The sequence below is a fragment of the Falco peregrinus genome, chromosome Z, assembly GCF_023634155.1.
Source record: "Falco peregrinus isolate bFalPer1 chromosome Z, bFalPer1.pri, whole genome shotgun sequence".
NCBI classification, from domain to species: Eukaryota; Metazoa; Chordata; class Aves; order Falconiformes; family Falconidae; genus Falco; species Falco peregrinus.
The window spans coordinates 74,302,272-74,321,853 of record NC_073739.1 but is presented as its reverse complement, the minus strand read 5'-3'; the positions used below and the strand labels follow the sequence as shown (position 1 = coordinate 74,321,853).

At 44.6% G+C, this 19,582-nt stretch overlaps 1 protein-coding gene across 3 annotated transcripts in view; it reads left to right on the top strand.

Moving 5' to 3' along the window:
- LOC101923527 (phospholipid-transporting ATPase ID-like) overlaps nucleotides 1-19,582 on the top strand; it is an 86,555-nt gene that overhangs the window by 22,179 nt on the left and 44,794 nt on the right. For all 3 annotated transcript variants that reach the window (XM_013297095.3, XM_027782979.2, XM_027782978.2), the window contains exons 3-4: nucleotides 8,500-8,558; nucleotides 18,589-18,702. In XM_013297095.3, the coding sequence (XP_013152549.1) occupies nucleotides 8,500-8,558; nucleotides 18,589-18,702 (173 nt within the window). The remainder of the gene's footprint in view (nucleotides 1-8,499; nucleotides 8,559-18,588; nucleotides 18,703-19,582) is intronic.

The window sequence follows — 19,582 nt, the reverse complement described above, 5'->3', positions numbered from 1 at the left end:
TGTATTTATTTTTATGATTTTTACATCACTTCCTATCACTGTGTGTCACTGTTATTAACAACATGTGCAATTCTGTCAAGCTGTGGCATTACCAGCATGCCTAGGAGATACTGTTTTCTAGTAAAGGAAATTAAATGTGCCAGCCAGCCACTGTCAGACTAGTTTTTAAAATAAAACCAGATTACTATTTCAGCTGCTTTACTTGGCATGCTGATATTGGTCAAAATATTGTGAACTACTATTACAAAAAACAGAACACAAGTGATAGAAAATTCTAAACCAAATCTGAATTATTTTTTTTTAAAACTAAAGTTTTCCAAAATGAAGATACAATTTCTACAGCTAATATATTTTAAAAATGCGTACTTTCATTTGAAGTGGACTGAATATACACATGAAAAGATTTATATGCTTCTTGAGAAATAATCTGTTGCAAGGCATTTTTGAGATGTGCTGAGTCCCCACCCCTTGCCCAGAGCCAAGGCAGGTGAGTGAGGCATCACTGGGAGGAGGAAGCAAAGGAAAACCAGAACTGGTGTTACTGCGGGAGGCAGGGAAAGGGAGAGATGAGGCAGCCTCTGCCCCTTCCCAGAATAACTTAAAAGGGAATATATCTTCTGTCTCAAGGTTATCTAGCACTTCAACCAATCCCATGTCCCAAGAGTGCTTTTGGACCATGAGCCTTGTCCATGCTGGGCAAATCTGAGGTATCCTTTTGGAGCTCCCTTTTCTCTCTCATTATGGTGATAATATCAAATATTTCTTTTAGAAAAAGGTAGGATCTAGTATTTAACTTTATGTTCATATAAAAAAAATTGCTGGGGCTGAGGTAGAAATAATTCCAGTCCACCCTCAAGAGTTTTGATTTCAGACCTTGCATCTGCTGTATGAAAATGGAGGTATGTTAGTAGATCTCCTAAGTAGGCCTTCTGATAGTGATGCCAGAAAAAAACCCACCATTTTGCATCAATACCAGGGACATATGAAATGTTTTACCTATGTGGAAAATTCCAGTTGCCATGTAGTGTTTGTTTAGTGCTAGCAGGAGGCTGAGCTTGGTACCAAGCACCACAGACACAATCCGTGACCACAAAAGTGTATTTCTTGCATTTCATTTCTTCGGGAGGAAAGAGGATTCTTGTTCCTTCATGGCAAAAAGGTATAATAAAGAAGATCTTTATTTAATAACAGAGGAACATGCAGGAGGGAAATAGGGCTAAATCCATTTATGGTGATGTCTCTGAATGGTCTTGCTGCAGGTTTTTTTAAATTAAATCACTCACACTCAATACAAGCTACTCCATTTCAGAGATGAAAATGCACGTGATTGCCAGCATAAATCCTCCCTGGCCACAGCAGCCAGAAAGCCTCCATAGAAGAGAGGGCATCTACACCTTGAAAATGTGTGGTTTTGTAACATGGAGCCCTGCAGAGCCCCTCCTTTGAGTCAATAATAAAACCCACATTTGTTTGCTAGCCAGCGGGGCATGTTCCTGCTTCAAGCCGGGCTTGGCTGTGACCTTCCCTATCCCTGTTTCCATCGCACAGGGTTCTCACTGCTCCTCCTGCCCCAGCCATGCTTGCTGCACCCTGCCAGGCTCTGGCTGTGGTTCAGGACAGGGATGGGCTTTGGTTTTGTGCCACAGAGCAGCAGGCACGCCAGCACCAGGCAGGTTACAGCATTGGGTTGACACTCAGGTAATGAGGGTTCAGCTTTTGTCTGTGTCCCAGACTGTCTATGAAATAGAGATTTAACTGGTGTGAACCTCAGACCTGTCGTATGACTCTTCCCTCCACCCACATATCCTCTGATCCATGTTAAATGTTGAGCTTTTTGAGTGAAGATTCCTGGCTTTGGTTTTGGGTAGAGTTTGCTCGGTGCAGCTCTGATCCCAGCAAGACACTGCTTTATTGTGAATGTGAAATCCTTTGATATCGCTGCTATAAAAAATAATCCTGTTGTCTTTAACCCACCGGTAGGGACTATACCCATCTACAGCACCTGCAAATCGAGGAACGTGTTGCATGGTTCCTTCATCTCTCATGACTGCAAAACAGAGCAGTTACTGCTTTAAGGTGCAAGGAGATTTTAGCTATTAGTTTGTATAATAACCTACCTAGAAGCAGCAATTTTAGTTGCCTAATACACTATAGAATGATTTGCCCTTTCCCATGGAGTTGCCTTTCAATGGACACTGCAATTCTCTTTTTTCAGGGGAGGACAGAGGTGCTAAATGCACCGTGGTAGGTTTCAGTTACTTGTGCACAGGGAATACCACCAGTCCAGCAAAGAATGGAAAAAAGCGCTAGGATTTCTCATCTGTGAAGAGGCAGGTGATCTCCTGGGTGCTGGATGTGAGGTGGCACTTGTGTCACTGTTGAGAGGTGATACCAAAAGCTAGGGTCATATAGGGATGATGAACCATCCAAAAGCAGAGTGAACAAAAATAAGAGGGAGAAGGGACAGGAGGAGGTGAAAGGAGGCACATCATGAAATTCAAAACAAAAAATCTGCTGTGAGTGGTGGAGGTCTTCTGAGACTGCTTACAGCCTGTTGCAGGAGAGACCTGAACTGCAGTCTCAGGAAGGTCAGATATGTGCCCTTGGGAGCAGAACAAATGTGCTACAGCTTTCACAACCAGGTATTGGGAAGGTTCTTTCCAAAGAACCACTCTGAAAGGGAAGCTGGGGAGATGAGTCCAGCTCCTGGTTGCCACTTTTTGTAGATGGTTCAGGGCAACGTTTGTGCTCTTGAGGTCATTTGTTTAAAGGGTGGAGTAGAAATTATTATTTTTAAGAGTTTACGTTGTCTCAGTTCTGTTGTCAGGCTTAGTTACACCGGCACTCCCCTAATTGGACTGCGTTTGTTTCATGCGTGAGATGTCAGAGCCTAGTTTGTAGAGGACTTGGCAAAACCAGGCAGATCTTAACCTCCTGTTTCTTGGAGCCACAAGACCCAGTATCTACAAAACTTTTCCAACAGCTTGTTGAAAGCATTGCTCTTGGCACATCCTCCTTAGCGTGAACCAGAAACAAATTTCCAGGCTGTCTGACCAGATCTTGAATCTAACCTTTTGCAGGACTTTTCCGTGCAGCAATCCTAAATGGAGAATGCTGGTGGGCTGGCCAGTTACATTTATAGCTGATTTTTGGCGTGGGTTTAATTTTATTAAACACAGATGTTATTCTGTGGTTTAGCTCCTAAATCTGTCTGCCTGAGAAAACAGCCACTTTCCCAGTGACTTGGTCTCAGTGGTTAGACCAAGAACTGGGCACTAAGCCATATTTATGTACGCCGAGTTTCCACTGATGAATAATTTAAAATAGTTTTCAGTGGCAGTGAAATGATAACTGGGAGGACAAATCGCATTCCTTCTTTCCAGTGATTTGTGACTGCAGTTTACAGAAGCAAAAAGTTTGAGCTTCTTAGAGATATAAAAAAGTTTCAAGAAATACAAAGCTGCTCAGCTGATAACCCTTCAGGTTTCCCCTCCCTTTTTTGTCAGTGCTTTCAGAATCAATGGGGCATGATAAGACATGCATGCTTGGATCTACAACCAAAATACCCTGAGCTGTGGTTTCCAGGCAAAGCTGGTGTAATGCTTGACTTTCTCTAACTTTTTGGTTCTTGTGATCATCCAAGAGGCTTCATTTCTGTCCAAACAGTTCCAGAAACAAGTAAGAGTTGTCTGGTCTGGGATAGTTGGGAACTGCTGGTTTAGGAGGCACGTCAGCAGGACCTCACAATCCTCTGTTGGTAAAAATAAAACCACTGAGGCAGTGTTGCCCTGTGCATGTGGTCGATGGTGGTTCTCCTTTGGTGCAGCTAGAGGACAGAAAGTTCTGCTTGTTAGTGTTGGACGAGGCACCCTTTGCCATTTGTTGTGGTTGTTCTTGCTTTAGCCAAAGGTATTGGCTATTATCCAGTAAGGAAAATTAAAATCTTGCCACTAGAACTTGGCCCTGTATTTTGGCCTTAAGGGACATTGCCTCTGGGAGGGATGAATGGCTATGGCAGGCCAGAGACTCCATGCAGTTTTGAACCGGGTTCATAGCTTCCTGGGGCCTTCAGAAGCAGGTTGTCCTAGAAAACCTGCCCTTAGGTACCACACGATCAGTCACAGGAGGGCAATGCCTTAAATGAGTTTCGTTTGCTGTTGTTTCACACCACATTGTTTCATGTTTCTGCTCCTTCCCTAAGCTGCTTGCAGCTCTTTGTGTGTCTCACATAAAAGCCATTCCTCTTGGAGAGTGCATCCCTCACTACGGTGAGAAGCCAGGCTCCTTTCTTCACTGGAGCAGGTACATGTGTGGTTTCTTTCCAGGAGCATTTGAGATCTTTGAATTCAAATGCATGTGTCCAGTGCCACTTCAGGACAGGCTGAGGGAGGGGAATGGCTCCTCACATGGTTCCTCACTCCCCCAGTGAGCCCTGGGAAGAGCAAAGAAGCACCTGACATCTCCATGCGCTGCCAGCAGCCCTTGGATTTCTGTTTATGTGTGCAGTCCCCTCACAGCATCCCCTGCCTATGAAAAACAGAAGGTCACTGAGGGCTTTAGAGCTGCTCAGGGGCTGCTGTGTGATGCTGAGGCTCTGCCATGTGCCCTGTGTCTCATGTGCTTGCAAGGGAAGGGATACCCGGAGGGCTCCAGCCCAGATCAGTGGTTCTGGGTATCTTCATGCCTCTCTGTCCATCATGCGTTTCCGTAGCTCCTTCTGGTGAGGCAGTTGGGCAGATCTACTGGCTGAGAGCAGCATGGGCAACGTTGTCCCCTGTGAGTGTTCAGCCTTTCGTTTCAGGGTCTTTGGCTTGCTTGTGCTGCTCCATGTAAGCACACAGCACGCGTACAGACAGCTCTGCCTCTGCCTGCCAGTTCCCCTTCCCAGCATGGGCTCTGTGAGCGTGCCTCTGAAGCCCAGTATGTTTTCAAGCTTTGTCATGTATTCGTATTTACATTAAAACTGTTTATCTTTTCTGTGGCACTTATTGCAGGACTAGATTTACAGCCTCTGGGGAGGGGATAAGAACAGCATTTACTGTATGGGAGGAAACGTGCAAGTGTTTGGAAGTTCAGTTTTTAACAAATAGCTTCATCTTTCATCTGCTTTGATAATACTGGTTGCTCTCAGGAAAATTCCTGAAGGGACACATAACACAATAGTTGAAGCCCTGCAAGCCTGGTTGTCTTGAGCTCTGCTTCTGTTTTCCTCTGGAACACTGGACAAGTTGCTCTGATCTCTCTGTACATTTTTCTCCCCATTGTGAATTATGAGAAAAATGTGTCCAAGGAAAGCAGTGAAGGATTAAACACTTTGAGAGTCTTGAATGAAGCCTCTGTGGTTGGTCTGAATCACTCAGTTGGGGCAGATGGGAGCTGATTTGAAAATGCCTGACACTGCTAGATGTGCCTGAAGAAAGGGAAAAGCACATTTACCTACTAACAATAGCTTTATATTAGCAATTAGAAGGCTTGATGAAAACAGCCCACGGAATAAAAAAATAAAAACGGTGATCTGAAAAAGGGCTTAAAAATTAGAGAAGCTGTGTTATTTATAGGGTTATTGGAGGGAAAGGAGGAAGGATAGCAGTTCAATGCACTGAACAGCTTAGATGCTTGCTAATGCAAGATTGAATAAACAGGAAGAACTAAATGTCTTAGCACATCATTTAATAGGTGTAATAGACACATGCTGGGATAACTCATGAGGCTGGAATATTAATAGAAAAGAATAAAGCTTATTCTGGAAGGGTAACAGAGTTTTCCTTGTATGTCCGTGTGCTCTGAGATCCAGCATGAAGAAAGAGATGAACAAATTGCAGATCTCTGACTAATGCTACCCATAGCAAACCAAGAGGGGCAATTTTTCGGGGGGGGGGGGGGGGGCAAAAAAGTTTTCTAGGAGACAGGACATGCTGGTAAATGAAGAATTCTAGCTATGCAGAGTAAGAGTTGGAAAGGAGCATACGGGAACATGACCTGTTAAGCTGGCACATCATTTTAGTGCAGAGATGGATAATTTTTTGGAGCTAGAGAGGAGGCTGTTCCAGAACTGATGCCCTCCAACAAGGAGGAGCTGGCTGGTCCTGGGAAAGTAGAAGGGAGTGTAAACAGGAATGATTATGAAATGATGGTATGATGTGTGTGACAATAGCAAAGTGTTCTAAATGGACTTCAAGAAGGATATCTTCAGTAAATATGAAGAACTATTAACTGAGATCTCACGGAAAGGAAATCTGGGGTGGAGGGAGAATTAAGCAGAGCAGTGGTTTCCTCACATAATTAATATTAAGAGCACAGGCATAAGTTACCATCTTTCAGGGAAAGCCTCAGAAGGGTGACTGAAATGGTGAAATCACAAGCTCCTCATTCAATTCAAGCAGAGGAAGGATGCTTCTAGAAGGTGCAAAGCAACTTGTTTTATCTAGTACAAACTGTGTGGCAAAGGCTCAAAGTGAGAAAAAGATATTGAGGACATAAAGGGCAATAAAAGTTGTTCTGTAAGAGTTGGGGTCTCTAGGGCTCTGTAACTCTTCTAGTAAGACACAGATCAAAGACAGTTTATGTCTGCCACTCAGTGAAAAAGAGCCTAGCAAATAATGTTAAGAAATCTGGGATTTGTTTTTGTTTTTCTTTAGACATCTAACATAATAGATGCCAGAAACAGAGGAGAGGGGGGAACACAGAGGGAATGGTTTGGGTAGGTAAGGTAGAGCATGGCCTGGAGTAATGCTGCCTTTGAGAGTTTCTGGTGCACAAACAGGCAAAGTTCGGAAGACTGTGAAGAGAGAAAGCATTACATCTGTCTTGAAACAGAGGGAAAAGAAAAGCTGAGCAATTACAGATATATTGGCTTCACCTCTTGGGTGAAGTTTAAAACAATCCAACAAACCACTTCAAAGTAACTAGAAGTGTGTGTGTGGGCAAGAGATGATTAACAGTCAGCAGTCCCGAAAAACTGCATCAAACCAAACGCAGTTCTGTATTAATGGTAGCCAGAGGGCTAGTGAAAAAAAACCTTAGATAGCCGTCATGTATCTTGACTGTCACTTGCGGCTTTTCTACAGGTGAACCGGATATATATGCTTGAGTTAAAATCACCGTACAGTGAGTGCCTGACTTTTCAGAAAAAAATACACTGACAGTAGTTATCAGTGACTGATTATGAAACTTGAGAGACTCACCGGGGATGTATTCTGAGTCTGGTATTCAACATTTTCTTCTACATCTTGGCTGGCTGAATAAAGAACACACTTAGTACATCTGTGAATGGCCCCATGCTGGCAGGAGCTACAAGCGCACTGAAAGATAGGATTAGAATTAACTAGTTGGAGAAATAGTCTGAAAAAACTTGGATGCAGTTCAGCAAGGACGAAAGATTTGCATTGCGTGATGAGGCATCGGTTCTGCCAGAAAGGATCTGCTACAATGGATCATATTCTGGAATGCTATCATTTGTGTGCTAGTTGTGCATAGGGATATGATTTTAAATTACTTCTAGGTGAATTCCCATGCCAAATATGCATTGTTCACAAGATAGGAGTAGTGTCCCTTGTGCTCCAGTCAGCTTTGATAAGTCCTTAGCTACAACTATGGCCCCTTTTGATCATTGCACTCCAGAATGAGGTGAACTAACTGGGGAACCCACTGGAAAGCAGCAAGAGAGATGCTACTTCTGACAGACTGACCCGTGAGAAGTGACTGAAGAAACTGGAATTGCTTACCCTTGGGAAGAGAAGACTACAGCAAGGCATAACAGCCTTTAATACATAATGAACTTGTCTGTGCTCTGCGTCCTTGGCAAGTAGCAGAAGGAGCTGAAGGGGAGTAGAAGAGCACCTTTGACCAGAGATTAGATAATGGGACACCCCACCCCCCCCCCGCAATGGGGAAGGACACTGTGGTCCTGGAACAGGCAGTCTGAAGAACAGCCATCACTGGAGCTTTCTAGGACATTTGTTGGGAGTGATAGGCATGAACCTGTCTTGAGGTAGACAATAGATTTGATGACCTTTTGAAATCCCTTCCAGTAGTTTTTGATTTCATGACAGCTATGGTGGTGATGTCCCATCCGTGGAATGATGGTAGGAGATGCACTTGTACTGGAGGAAAGGCACTAACAGTAAATTGATGGTAACAGCTCCAGACACTTCAGGAGGAAGAGATGGAGCAAAGCAGGAATAGTAAGTACCACTAGTTAAGTGGTAGTTCTTACCCAGCAAAAGCTGAACAACCTGTAAAATCAGTGCTGGCATTGCAGTGGGTTGTGGATAGAGGAGACCTGGAGTATGGGCATACAGTGCTATGGCATTGGTGCACAGTGCTGCTCTGTCAATGTCACCAGCCTCTTCAATTCCCTGACATGGAGTGATTAGCCCAGAGCAGATTCCTGGTGACATTACCTTTTGGCAGCTCTGCTTGCATTTTCTGATGTTTTGTTCATATCTGTATTGACTGCTTACCTTCAATCACATCTGATGTGTTTCCTCTTCTTTGCAGAGGAAGAGAGACAACTTCAAGCAAACAACCGAGATTTCAATCTGCAGTTCGAATATGCTGTAAGTAACCAGCGTATGTTATTTCATGCAGATGTAGTCACAGATGTAGCTGCATCTGCTTCACGTCTTGAATGTTGTTTCAAGGAGGTGACACGACTGCACGCTAGTTATGACTCTGCAAACAAGGCAAACGTGCGCCAGATGAACCACCAGAGATGGTTCCTTGCTGAGTCAACCACAGGGAGCTCTGCCTTTGGAGTCAAACCTGCAAAGGGGCAGCTGAAGGAGATCTAATTCTGGAAGAGCATAACACGGTGACTTTGCACACTTCCAGAAAATTATTTATGAGTCAAATTGTTTCCAGGATCAGGCTCCAAGGCCTTTCAGTAACAGAACCTGGGGGGAGTTTTCTGTTGGAAACGTGTCTCCATTTAAAGTAAAACATGAAAGGAAATGTGTCAGTTCCTCAGCCCTTGCAGTGAAATCCTCTCTGGCAGGAAGGTTTTGAATCTGGCCTTTGTGGCTTCCTGCCAGCTTTATTTCCAACTCCTTAATGGCCTACTTAGGTTCACACTGTGCCATGAAATCTGTGACTCCAAGGAGCTCCTTGACACAGGCTGGCTGTGACCCAGGTCTGCCAGGCTGCAATGCCAGGAAGCCCCCTGGGCAACTTGATTTCCACAGCTTGAAGACCATCTGCCAGCGTTGGGTGCAGAGGAGGGCTAGCTCAGCTGCTAGACCTGTACTGCCTTGGCTGTGGGGTCATCTCCTCCGTGAGGTGATCCTGAAGCTGCATTCTTTCAAAGTGTTTGCAGCTGCCAACTAATATGGAAATTAATTTTCTGAGGTTTTGTCCTCTGCATGTTTGAATTCCAAGGGTGAAATTCAACCTTCAATTTTACTCAGGAGTTCCTTTAAATCATGTTTTGGTTTAGGAACATCACAAGTATTTTCTCGGTAAGAACTGAAAAAAACCTCAGCATTTCAGAACACTATAATTTCCCATGATAGAGAAAGTCTGACTTGTCAACAGCTTTGACTAAAGATCTTCATGGACCTGATCTGCTGGCAACATGAACTGGGTGGTTTTCAGTGGTCACCTTTCATCCATGAACCAAACAGAGGTTAGAGACTTCCTGGGTCCAGAGCTGCTGCATGTGTCCTGAATATGAGAGGCATTGTAGTTAATGTATGTAAAAGACTATGCAGCATAAATGACTTATTAAGCCTGGTGATTTGAGACTGGGAAAGTGCATTTGATTTGCACAGAACCTGCCAGTAGCATATTAGGGTGGGTGTTGCCACTATGTATTGATTTGTAATCTTTCCTTGAATTATTGCAATGTAAACTACATGCAGCAGCAGGACCAGAAAGCAGGAGGGAGACGTACAATGATGTCAGGGTAGGGACAATAAGCACCTCTTCTGGTTCTAAGCCTATTTCTGCAAAAAGCCATTCATGAGGCTGACATTGCATGTCGCTGCTTCCCAGCTGATTGCTTATATGCCCAAGGATTTGCAAATAACCAAAATTAAGGAGAGGACTGTGAGAGCTCTGGAGTGTTTCCATAAGAGTCCATTGATTAGGTGTGAAAGTGGAGGCAGCCAAAAAGCCAGCCTAACGTAATATGTTGAAACCTGGCAGTGAGTTTCATTAATCCTACCCCTCATTTTAGTCAGCTGTGGCTCGTAATTTCTAGAGTCCGGTGTAGACTGAGGCTTAGGAAATCTAGAAGACCATCTAGAAAGAGCCAAGCCTTGAAGGCGTGAGTGGGTGGTGAGGCACTAAAAGACTTTAGGTGGTGATACAAGCACTCCCCTAACTGTACGGGGCTGCACGTCTTGTCTGGGGCTGCTTATTTCCAATAAGTCCTGGCAAAAGTTCAATTTATTAAACCCGTAATACCATGATTTATGAAGAGGACTAACCTTGCTCATAAATTACTTCAGATCCCATGCTGTAGACTGCTGGAGATGCCTAAAAGGGATAGTCTCCCATCAACGTATGCATGATGCTCCTGAAAGTTAGCTCTTCCAGTCCTGTAGTCTGCTACAAGGGTCAAATCTGGGTCCATTCCTCACATTCAGTGGAGCTGCACTGCTAAGCACTAGGATGTGGACCATGGGGACCAAGACTGTCCAAATGCCAGAGCCTGCCCTGGGGTGCTCAGGCACAGCAGCTATTAGTCTCAGCCATCTCTCAGCATGTTGCCATTTTCTGGACAGAGTAGTTTCTCTCTCTTGCAGCCGCAGTTCTCCCTCGACATGTCTTTCAGCCTCAGGTATTTAATTTGATCTATGTACAAGCAAACAACGGAAGTGTTTGGACTGTCTTCATTGTTTTAAGTGCCACCGCTTCACTGTGGCACTCAGCTCTTGGGGACATGGGAGCCACATGGTGTTTTTTGAGTCTTCTCTATAGAGCCAGGAGGAGAACATCTGTCCTTCAGCTCTCGGTCCCACAGTGAGGAGCACTAGTCCTTGTCCTCCCACACAAGTCTTGTCTTCTTCCAAGGTACAGGGAAGGCTGCACCAACAGTTATTTCAGCCAGATAAGAGGGACATTCGGCAGAAACTAGAAGGAAACCCAGCAACTTAACAAAGCTTAGAAAGTATTTTAGACAGTGAAAGCCACAGGAGTGAGGTTTACTTTACTTAGTAACTTAAGGCCATCCATGTTAGCCATAAAACCTATAGAACAGGTTCTTGTAACAAAGCTAGGTGAGGCAGTAAATGTTTCTTTAGGGTGAGGCAGTTGCAGAGAAAGGCCAGTAAGGAAAAGAAAGGGAAACACAGACAGAGGCTCAGTGTATTGCCTTACTGCTGTGGCTAGGCTGCATTGCCGCAGCTGGTGTGAAGGTTTGAGCCTTTCACTAAAAAGAGAGTTTCTGTTATGTAGGCATAGATCAAAGGTACACAGATGCTTTGTCCTCATTTAGTCTCAGAGAGAACAGGGAAGTGGGAAAGTACAATCAGAGGTGGGTGTGTTGTCCCTGAATAGCTGGCGGTTATTGTCCCTTCCCGGTGCAAAGTCTACAGGGTACCTGTGAAGGGAGAACTGAGGAGCTGAGAAAGACTTGAGAACTATTGTGTATGGAGTCTGACATCAGCTCTGGCAGCTGCTGGAAGTTGGCCCTCCTGGTATGAAGCAAGACTCCTGAATACACTCAAACCAGCTTTGCAGGAACCTGATGCTGCGCTGTGGAAAGCCATGTCCGCCAGTGCGTGCAAGGGCACGTCCAGATCCATCACACTTGGACTTGCAGGAGACTTCAGAGAGCAAACTCCCTCCCAGAGCTCATCACAAAACATGCAAGAGGCCAAGCTGCAGTGTGTCCCTGCCACGCTGCTCCAGCCACAGAGCCTTTTGAGCCAGGCACCTGCCGGGCAGGAGGGCTGGGCAGTGGCGGAGGCTGGGCTGGCAGGGCCAGGTGAGGATAAGGGGTGGGTAGGAGCTGCACGCAGTGGAAATCCCCTTAACACAGAGGCTTCATGGTGAGGCCGAGGGGTGGTTTCAGAGGAAGAACTGAATGCGCCTCATGGACATACGAGATGTGTCATGCAGTAGGCTGGAAGATCGGGGTGGTCTCTTTCCTCTGTGAACAGAGGCAGCACAGACTGAGAGGGGGACAAGGGAAGTGTCTCTTATCTAAAGAAGCCTCTTACATGACTTCTGATGATTTTTGCTGTGATTAAATAATAAGAGGTGCCTGTGGTCAAGGGCAGCATCTTCAAGCAGTGGCAGTGCTTGAGTAGGTCAGGATTTATTTGGAGTTAAGTGTGAAGACTGAGGCTGGAACAGGATCTCTCAGACTGATGCAATGCCAGACATCCTTGGCCTTATCCTGCACAGCAAGAACACAGTAGCTTGGAAAAATAAAACAAACTTTAAAACAAAATGCTGTGCATTTTACTAGAAGGGTTAAGTGTGAAGGTACGTACTACCCACCAGCTCACAAAATTAGTTAGGAATGACTCAGAAACCAAGTGTGAATGGGTGGCATGTGAAGGCACTTAGTGCAGCACATAAATGGACTCAATATAGGTCAGTAAAAATGAAAATTCAAGTCCTAATCCTGTGTTTTTCTCACACTGCAGACAGGAAGATCTTTCCTTACTTCAGTAAGAGATTTGCCTGTGTAAAGATTAGAATAAAGTGAAAAGCAGGGTGCCAGAGGTGATCGAGCAAGTTTAAGGGCTTTAATGAAGGTTCTTTTCTGAGGCAGTTCAATCTGGCTGCCCTGTCCCCCATCTGGCTGCACTGTCCTCAGCACAGCTGCGGCGGCGACTGCCCCATGTAGGTCAACCGTGATGGGCTCTTTGTCTATCAATGCTCTGAAGAAGAAAGTATCTTCTGAAGTCCTTTAATGTCCACTCTGATCCCAATTCCCTTTTATTTCTTCACTTTCATATTGCAATTTAGCACAGCTGCACTGGGACGTCACAAAGGGCTGCAAAAACAACTTTGAAATTGGCTTTCAGACAATAGGAGAGGAAATGCAGGGCCCATGAGTCAATGACAAATTTCATCTTGGATCAGGATCTAGGGTCAAACCAGCATCCTTTCTGCAGAACCAGCAGTGAGGGGGCTGCTTGGACTCTGCTTTTATCTTCCCTGGTCACCTGATGAACTCCCTAGTGAAATAGGAGGGATGTATATAACTTCCTATGGCCAATGCACACTGCCTTGGGCTGGATCAGCAGCTGGGTTCTTGTCTTTGAAATTTAATCAGGGAGAAGGAGGTCTCGTAGTGGGCTCAGACTCTGCTCTACCTCCTCCGTTTGTATGCTTCAATCTGTAAAGGATGCCTGGTGGGTTAGCCTCAGTGACCTTGTCAGTGTGGTCAGGATGGTAGCAATGACTGTCCTCTCTTCCCATCTCAACCTGCAAATGCTTCCCAGTGTTCATCACACTCAAGGCTGAAGGGAGTGTTGTCTGATCATGTGAAAAGTGGTCTGAGTAACCACTGAAGCAATAGCTACAGCAGCCACCTGCACTGCTCTTTCTGCATTTAGAAATGTGTTAGCTGGATTCCTCCAAAGATCAGCTGAGGCACTGTCAGGGAGCAGTCAGAGCAGGGCTGCCCTATGAGAGAAGACAAGCTGGGAGCTGAGGTTGGCCCCAGCCCAGGCAACACCCTCATTGACCAGGGTGCAATCCTGCAGCATCTGGTTGTGGGGGACAGGGCAGGATGGTAGTAAGGGGGCCAATCCTGACTATCTGAGACAAGGTGAGGCAATGAACCAGGCCCAGGGTCTATCTAGGAACCAGGTCCAGGGTCTATCTAGTGAGCCCAGTTCAGGGGTGGCGGGAGGCAGGGCTGAAGACAAGACTGTACCATATGTCCAAGGTAATCCAGGAGACAGAGCTGGATAGGTCCAGCTGGGAAACTAGGACAGATGTCAGACTGGAGACTGCTACTCCTATAACGTACCTCAGGCAAGGACTGAAGGCCCTTGGCTGGGTTTAAATGAGATCCTGAGCCCTGGACAGTGGGTGTGGATGAAGATGCCAGGTGAGGTCAAGACCCTTAAGGCATATTAGGGCCCTGACCAGCACGGAAATGTTGAGCGGTGCCAGGCATGAGCTGCACTGAAGTCCATAGACTCCTCTGGACCTCCTCCACTCTTCATAGTAGCTTAAACTTGATGAAGACAAAAAACCTACCGTAGTTGTGTGAGACCTTAGTGAACAGGGTGCATTGGTTTGGAGTTTGCCACCACTCAGCAGTGCTCTGCCCTCCCCTTCACTTCTTCCAGCCTGGCAGCAGCTTCAGGCACTGAGCTGAATGGGAAGAGAAGGCAGTGTAGTTGAAGGAGATAACAAAGAGACAAGACCTTTAGATCCCCTTCTTGGCCTGTCTGTGAGCAATGGCATGAGGTCATCAAGCCATGCCACCTCTGCACCAACATGATGAGGACACTGACCACAGCGATGATTAACTGCTCTGTAACGGGATGATACCAGGCAGAAGGAACAGCATAGGAAAACACAACCAGTGACCACATTTTCCTAGAGATTTTCCTGGAATACCCAACATGTGATGGGATCCTGGAATTCGCTTCATTATTGCTGCCAAGAGGGGGTTGAGGGGTTACATATGTAAGAAATTCCCAAAGCTGTTAAAAAGAAAAGACAAAAAAAAAGAAAGAAAGAAAGAAAAAAAAAAGAGGCTTGTGGGTTGTATAAAGATCTTTGTATTTCTGGTGTTTGGCCAGCCCTTTACCTCTGGGAGTCAGGACGAGATCTTTACAGGGAGCAGATGAACATGAGTTACATGAGTTTATTAAACGTGTCCTTGAGCACATTCACAGCCCTATTGTCACATTTCTGCATATGGCATCTTGTGTGTCCTTTCAAATTGCATTGCTGCAGTTAAATAAAGTGCCATTGAACCGCACTCCCACCGCCTCCTTGCAAGGCTTTATCAAAGGACCTGGGGAAGCTGTTTCTGCTTCTCAGCTGCTTCATCAGCCTGTACCTTGTGCTACACAGGTGAAATTGCCAGTTTTCCTGCAGGATCGCCAGTGTTTTGCTAAAATTTGCTTTGGGCCAGGTTGTCCAGCTACTAGAAACTAAAATGTCACTAAGCCAGTGATATAAACTCAGTTGGTCAATACCTTGCCATACGCTGCCTTTTCTGGGTGTCACCCTTTAGCCCCTGTAATCTAGCCACAAAACCAGAGTGTCTCTTATTTCCAGTGACTTGTATGGCGAGGAGATGATTTGTTTGTTCAGTGAACAAAGGTAGGGACCATCTGCTGAGTTTTGCCCATGGTCAGACGTCACAGGCGGGCTTCTGAAAACACCCGCAAAGTCACAGCTCATTCGCCATATCTGGACTTGTGTAACTGTGGCGCAATGAGCACTATTCTTAGGGGCAGTATTTTGGTGGAGTCACACCTCCAGGAGGTGTGAATCTAGCCCCTGAAAAGAGCAGATGAGAATAATCCCTCACCCACAGACCGCACTGCTCTGGTGTCAAGCTTTGCATCTGTGGAGCTTGAGGCTGACAGTGGGTAACGGCGCCCAAGCCTGCTCGTTTAGGACACAGGTGTGTGCAAGGGCTGCCCACGGTCAACCAGAAGTCTAAGGCAGATCTGGGAGTAAGTGTAAAGCTCCCAACTCCCATTTTTGTGTTTGCCTCATAATGCTGCTTTTCTTAGATGTTCGATTTTTATAAATCTGTAGGAGAATCAGAAGTTCTGCTAAGGTCTCTTAATACCTAATTGCTGCTTCAAAGATATTTCCTCTCTGTCACTTTTCCCTTATGGGAGTCTCCCTCACTGAAGGCAGAACATGAGGGAGGTAAGGCAGGTGATGCATGAGAGGCATTGCTTATAAGGTGATGGCTGCATATGGAATGTTTAACACACTGAGTGCCGCAGATTCTCGTGGTACCCCTGCCACCCCAGAGCCAGGTTCTGGTACAGCTGTAAAGTAGCAAAAGGGTGCAATGGTGGTAAGCATCACAGAGTAGGATAAAATCAAGAGCAGAGGCCAACTGAGGTTTCTCTGTAGTCAGCCAAGAGCCCAAGCTGTCAAAGCAGGCAGCCCTGGTGTATTGCATGAAAACATAAATGCTATCTTAGACAGAGCTTCAACTGTATCCATGATGCAGGAGTGCAGAGCTTTGAATAGGAAAGGCTGAAGTTTTCCCCAGTTTGCTTTTATCATTTAATATTGATACTCCTTTAGCCCCTCAGGGCCACGAACAAGTTACTTGTTGAATTAGAAATGTTCATAGTGATTATGAGGACGTCTTTTTTTCTGGTGCTTCACTTTAATTATGGATTCTAGAATAATGGGATCTGCTATAATATTCCCTGTCCTTATCCTGAGGTTCGTAGTGTCCCAGCCTCCCAAAAGACAGTGTGTGTCAAACAATGTCACAATCCTGAACTACTACGGAGAAAATATTGGATGTCCATATTCCTGCAGTTGAGCATTTGAAAGCTGTTATGTCTGAGGTTTTTACCATGTCTAATGGCAGTAGGAAACAAAATGAATGGCTCTGGTTCATTCAGTGGTTTTCCTGACGTAATTAATGGACAGAAATAGAAGGCAGGAATTGAAAGAAACCACTCCCATTCTTTTCTTATCCCGCTCTGAGATTTTTGCAGACAAAGATCTATAAACTTTATATGAGTGTTTACTGAGTAGTTTTTCCCATGTTCTGTGTGACCCTCTCAAATCTGTTGACGCAGAAAGGTCGGGTCCCCTGTACTTATTTTTTTCCTGCAGCTACTGTCTGCTCTTTTTTAAAGTGTCAGTGATACTTTTTTTCAGATTAGTGGCAGGTAGCATCTTCAGATCTAGCTTTTATTTAAAAATCTGCCAGACTCTGTCTGCTGGACACAGACTTCTCGAGCAGTTTAGTTCTCTGTATGTTGGGTTTGCAAAGGATGCCAGTATTCCATTGTTTCTGTTTCAGCAGTGTCTCCGGAGCCTGTGTGCAGCACATATATCCCGTGGTGAAGAATTTTGAAATAAACCAAATCAAACTATGCGTCATGACATTTAGTTCACATGCAGAGTTAACCACACCCAGAGATGGCTCCATGATGCCAGGAGACAGGCAATATTGTTCATATGGTGATCACTGATAAACATCTTTTCTTGCTAGAGGATTTGGCTAGCTCTTCCATAAAGGGCGTTTCCATCTCTGCTCTTTCAGAGACTTATTCTTTGGCTTGTACAAGAGGTAAAACATGAAGTTAATGCTGAAGAATGTTGTACTTTGTGGCTGCGCACAGCAAAACCCAGCAACTGCCTAAAATGGAATCGTTTTCCCCATACACACTTTACAGTGGTGATCTTAAATAATCAGCTTAATGGTGGAAACATGCTGATGTGTGTCAGTTTAAATGTTGAGATCCCTGATGAATGCATGGATTGGAAGTGGGCTGTGATTCATACTTAGTGGGTCCTGTCTTCCCACCAGCTTAGCAGTATCTAAAGGCTATCACAATACTACTATCACCATTTTCTCTTTGGTCAAACCAGCAAATCTATTACCAAATGAAGGGTCACTGCATAATATCTGCCTCCTTGTACTGTCACACCTTAGGGTCCCTGGCAGGTGGTTAATAGGCATCTTCTGGAGAGCTTCTCGGGGGGAAATTTTAGATATGCTGGCAACAGATGGCATGCATGCTTCCAGGACTAAACCTGGATAAGAGCTTAATAAACTTCATATGAGAAGAGGATCTGGTACACCTAAAAGCTGAAGGGGCAGCCCACACTTATGGGCTTGGTGTGATGGATTGAGCCTGATTATCAGGTGGCAAGAACTGGACCAGAGTGCTCTGATCTTCAGGGAAGAAAATACCCAGTTCTGTGATCCCGAGCTTTGGTCTTTTTTGTGAGCTGAAGAAGACAGATGGGGAGGAGCCATGGCTTGTGGCTGGAGGGAACATCTGCAATTAGAAAAAGAAACTGGAAACAGGGAACAAAACTGCAACTTGCTTACTGAAATGGTGAGATCTTTTATTAGTGGCTGTTTGCACAACACCACATTCAAGTGATCTTTGTGGAATAGAAACAAGCTACGTCTCCAAGTTGCTGCGCTGAATCAGCTGAAAATAATAGTAACATGTTCTGCTCCTGGGAGGACCTATAGCTTCTGTGGGGTTGTCCAGCCAAATGGTTCTTCCAAATCTCAGACAAGTTATTGACAACTGACCTAGCAGGTATTTCCTAACACTGCTTTGTAGATGGTACCCACAAAATTGTTGTGTTCTGGTTACAGTTTTTAATTCTATTTGTGCATTGTCTAAGTAGGAACATTATTAATAAGGGAAAAATGTGTCTCTCTGTGAGCAACTACATATACCTGTATCTACCTGCAGTTGCACTGACATAAACTGAGCATCATGTTTTCACCAATTCCGAGAGGAATTCTGTCTGTTTATCCAGACTCGGCATGATTGGATTGTGTGGGGGAAAGGAAATGTTTTTTGAGCTGCTCTTGGAAACAATGCTATTGCTAAATATAAGCAAGTAAAAACAGAGTTGAAATGGGTTGTGCTGTAATTTTGTTTCCTGTTTTACCAAACCTGTTTATTTTCCTTTTTTTTTTCCCTACAGAACAATTCAATTAAAACATCAAAATACAACTTCTTCACTTTCCTGCCTCTCAACCTGTTTGAACAGTTTCAGCGAATAGCCAATGCTTACTTTCTTTTCTTGCTGATTTTGCAGGTATGAATTCACTGGGCTGTTTCTAGCAGAGCGTGTTTTCTATTGTCAGAGCTTGTTTATGTATTGACAGTTGTAATAAAGTGCAAGCTATATCCCTGTTGTGAGTTAGCATCTTAGTAAAACCTTAAAGTAATAGAAAGCAGAGCAGAAAAGAAAAGCAATTTCCTCTCTTACATTTGGTTATGAGGGTTTGAACTAAATGAAGGAGAAAATTTAATTAAAGTTTTCAGCGAACTCTGTACCTTTTTCATGACCTGTTCTAGTACCCCTTTGTGTCTAAATCAGAGTTCTCCTGGCTGTCCTCAGATCTGCATTAATTTTTCCTCCTGTAGTACAAAAGGAAGTTGTCTCTTATCTATAGGTTTAAAGGCAAATTCCATTGGCAGTCTCAAAGAAAATAGCAAGAAGAAAAAAAAAATTGTAATCTCTACTCTTTCCCTGGGAAGGAAGGAGTTAACATCAGGAAGGCTCAAGGTTGGAGCTAGTTCGAACAAAGCTGAATATTGCTGCTCCCTGCTCAGCAGGGTAAGGAAGGTGTCTAATATGGATCCTGCCAGACACTGGCAACACTATTAAACCCTGTGGCTCATAATGGTATGGAGCTGCACTTTGCCCATTGCTGTTGGTAATACTGCTCTGTTGGAAAGCTAAACACACTGGAGAAACTGGTATCAGGATTTCTGCCCTTTTGCACTTTGATACAATATGGATAAATGCGGTGTACTCTGATGTTGCTGAGTCATACTGGAATGCACATTACCAAGAAAGGGGGATATTTTTTGTTATTTTTCAAGTATGATATTTTAAATTTGACCATTTCAGTGCACACAAGTTTGCAAAAGTACCTTTTTCAAAACCCCTTTTGTAAATTTCAGCTCAA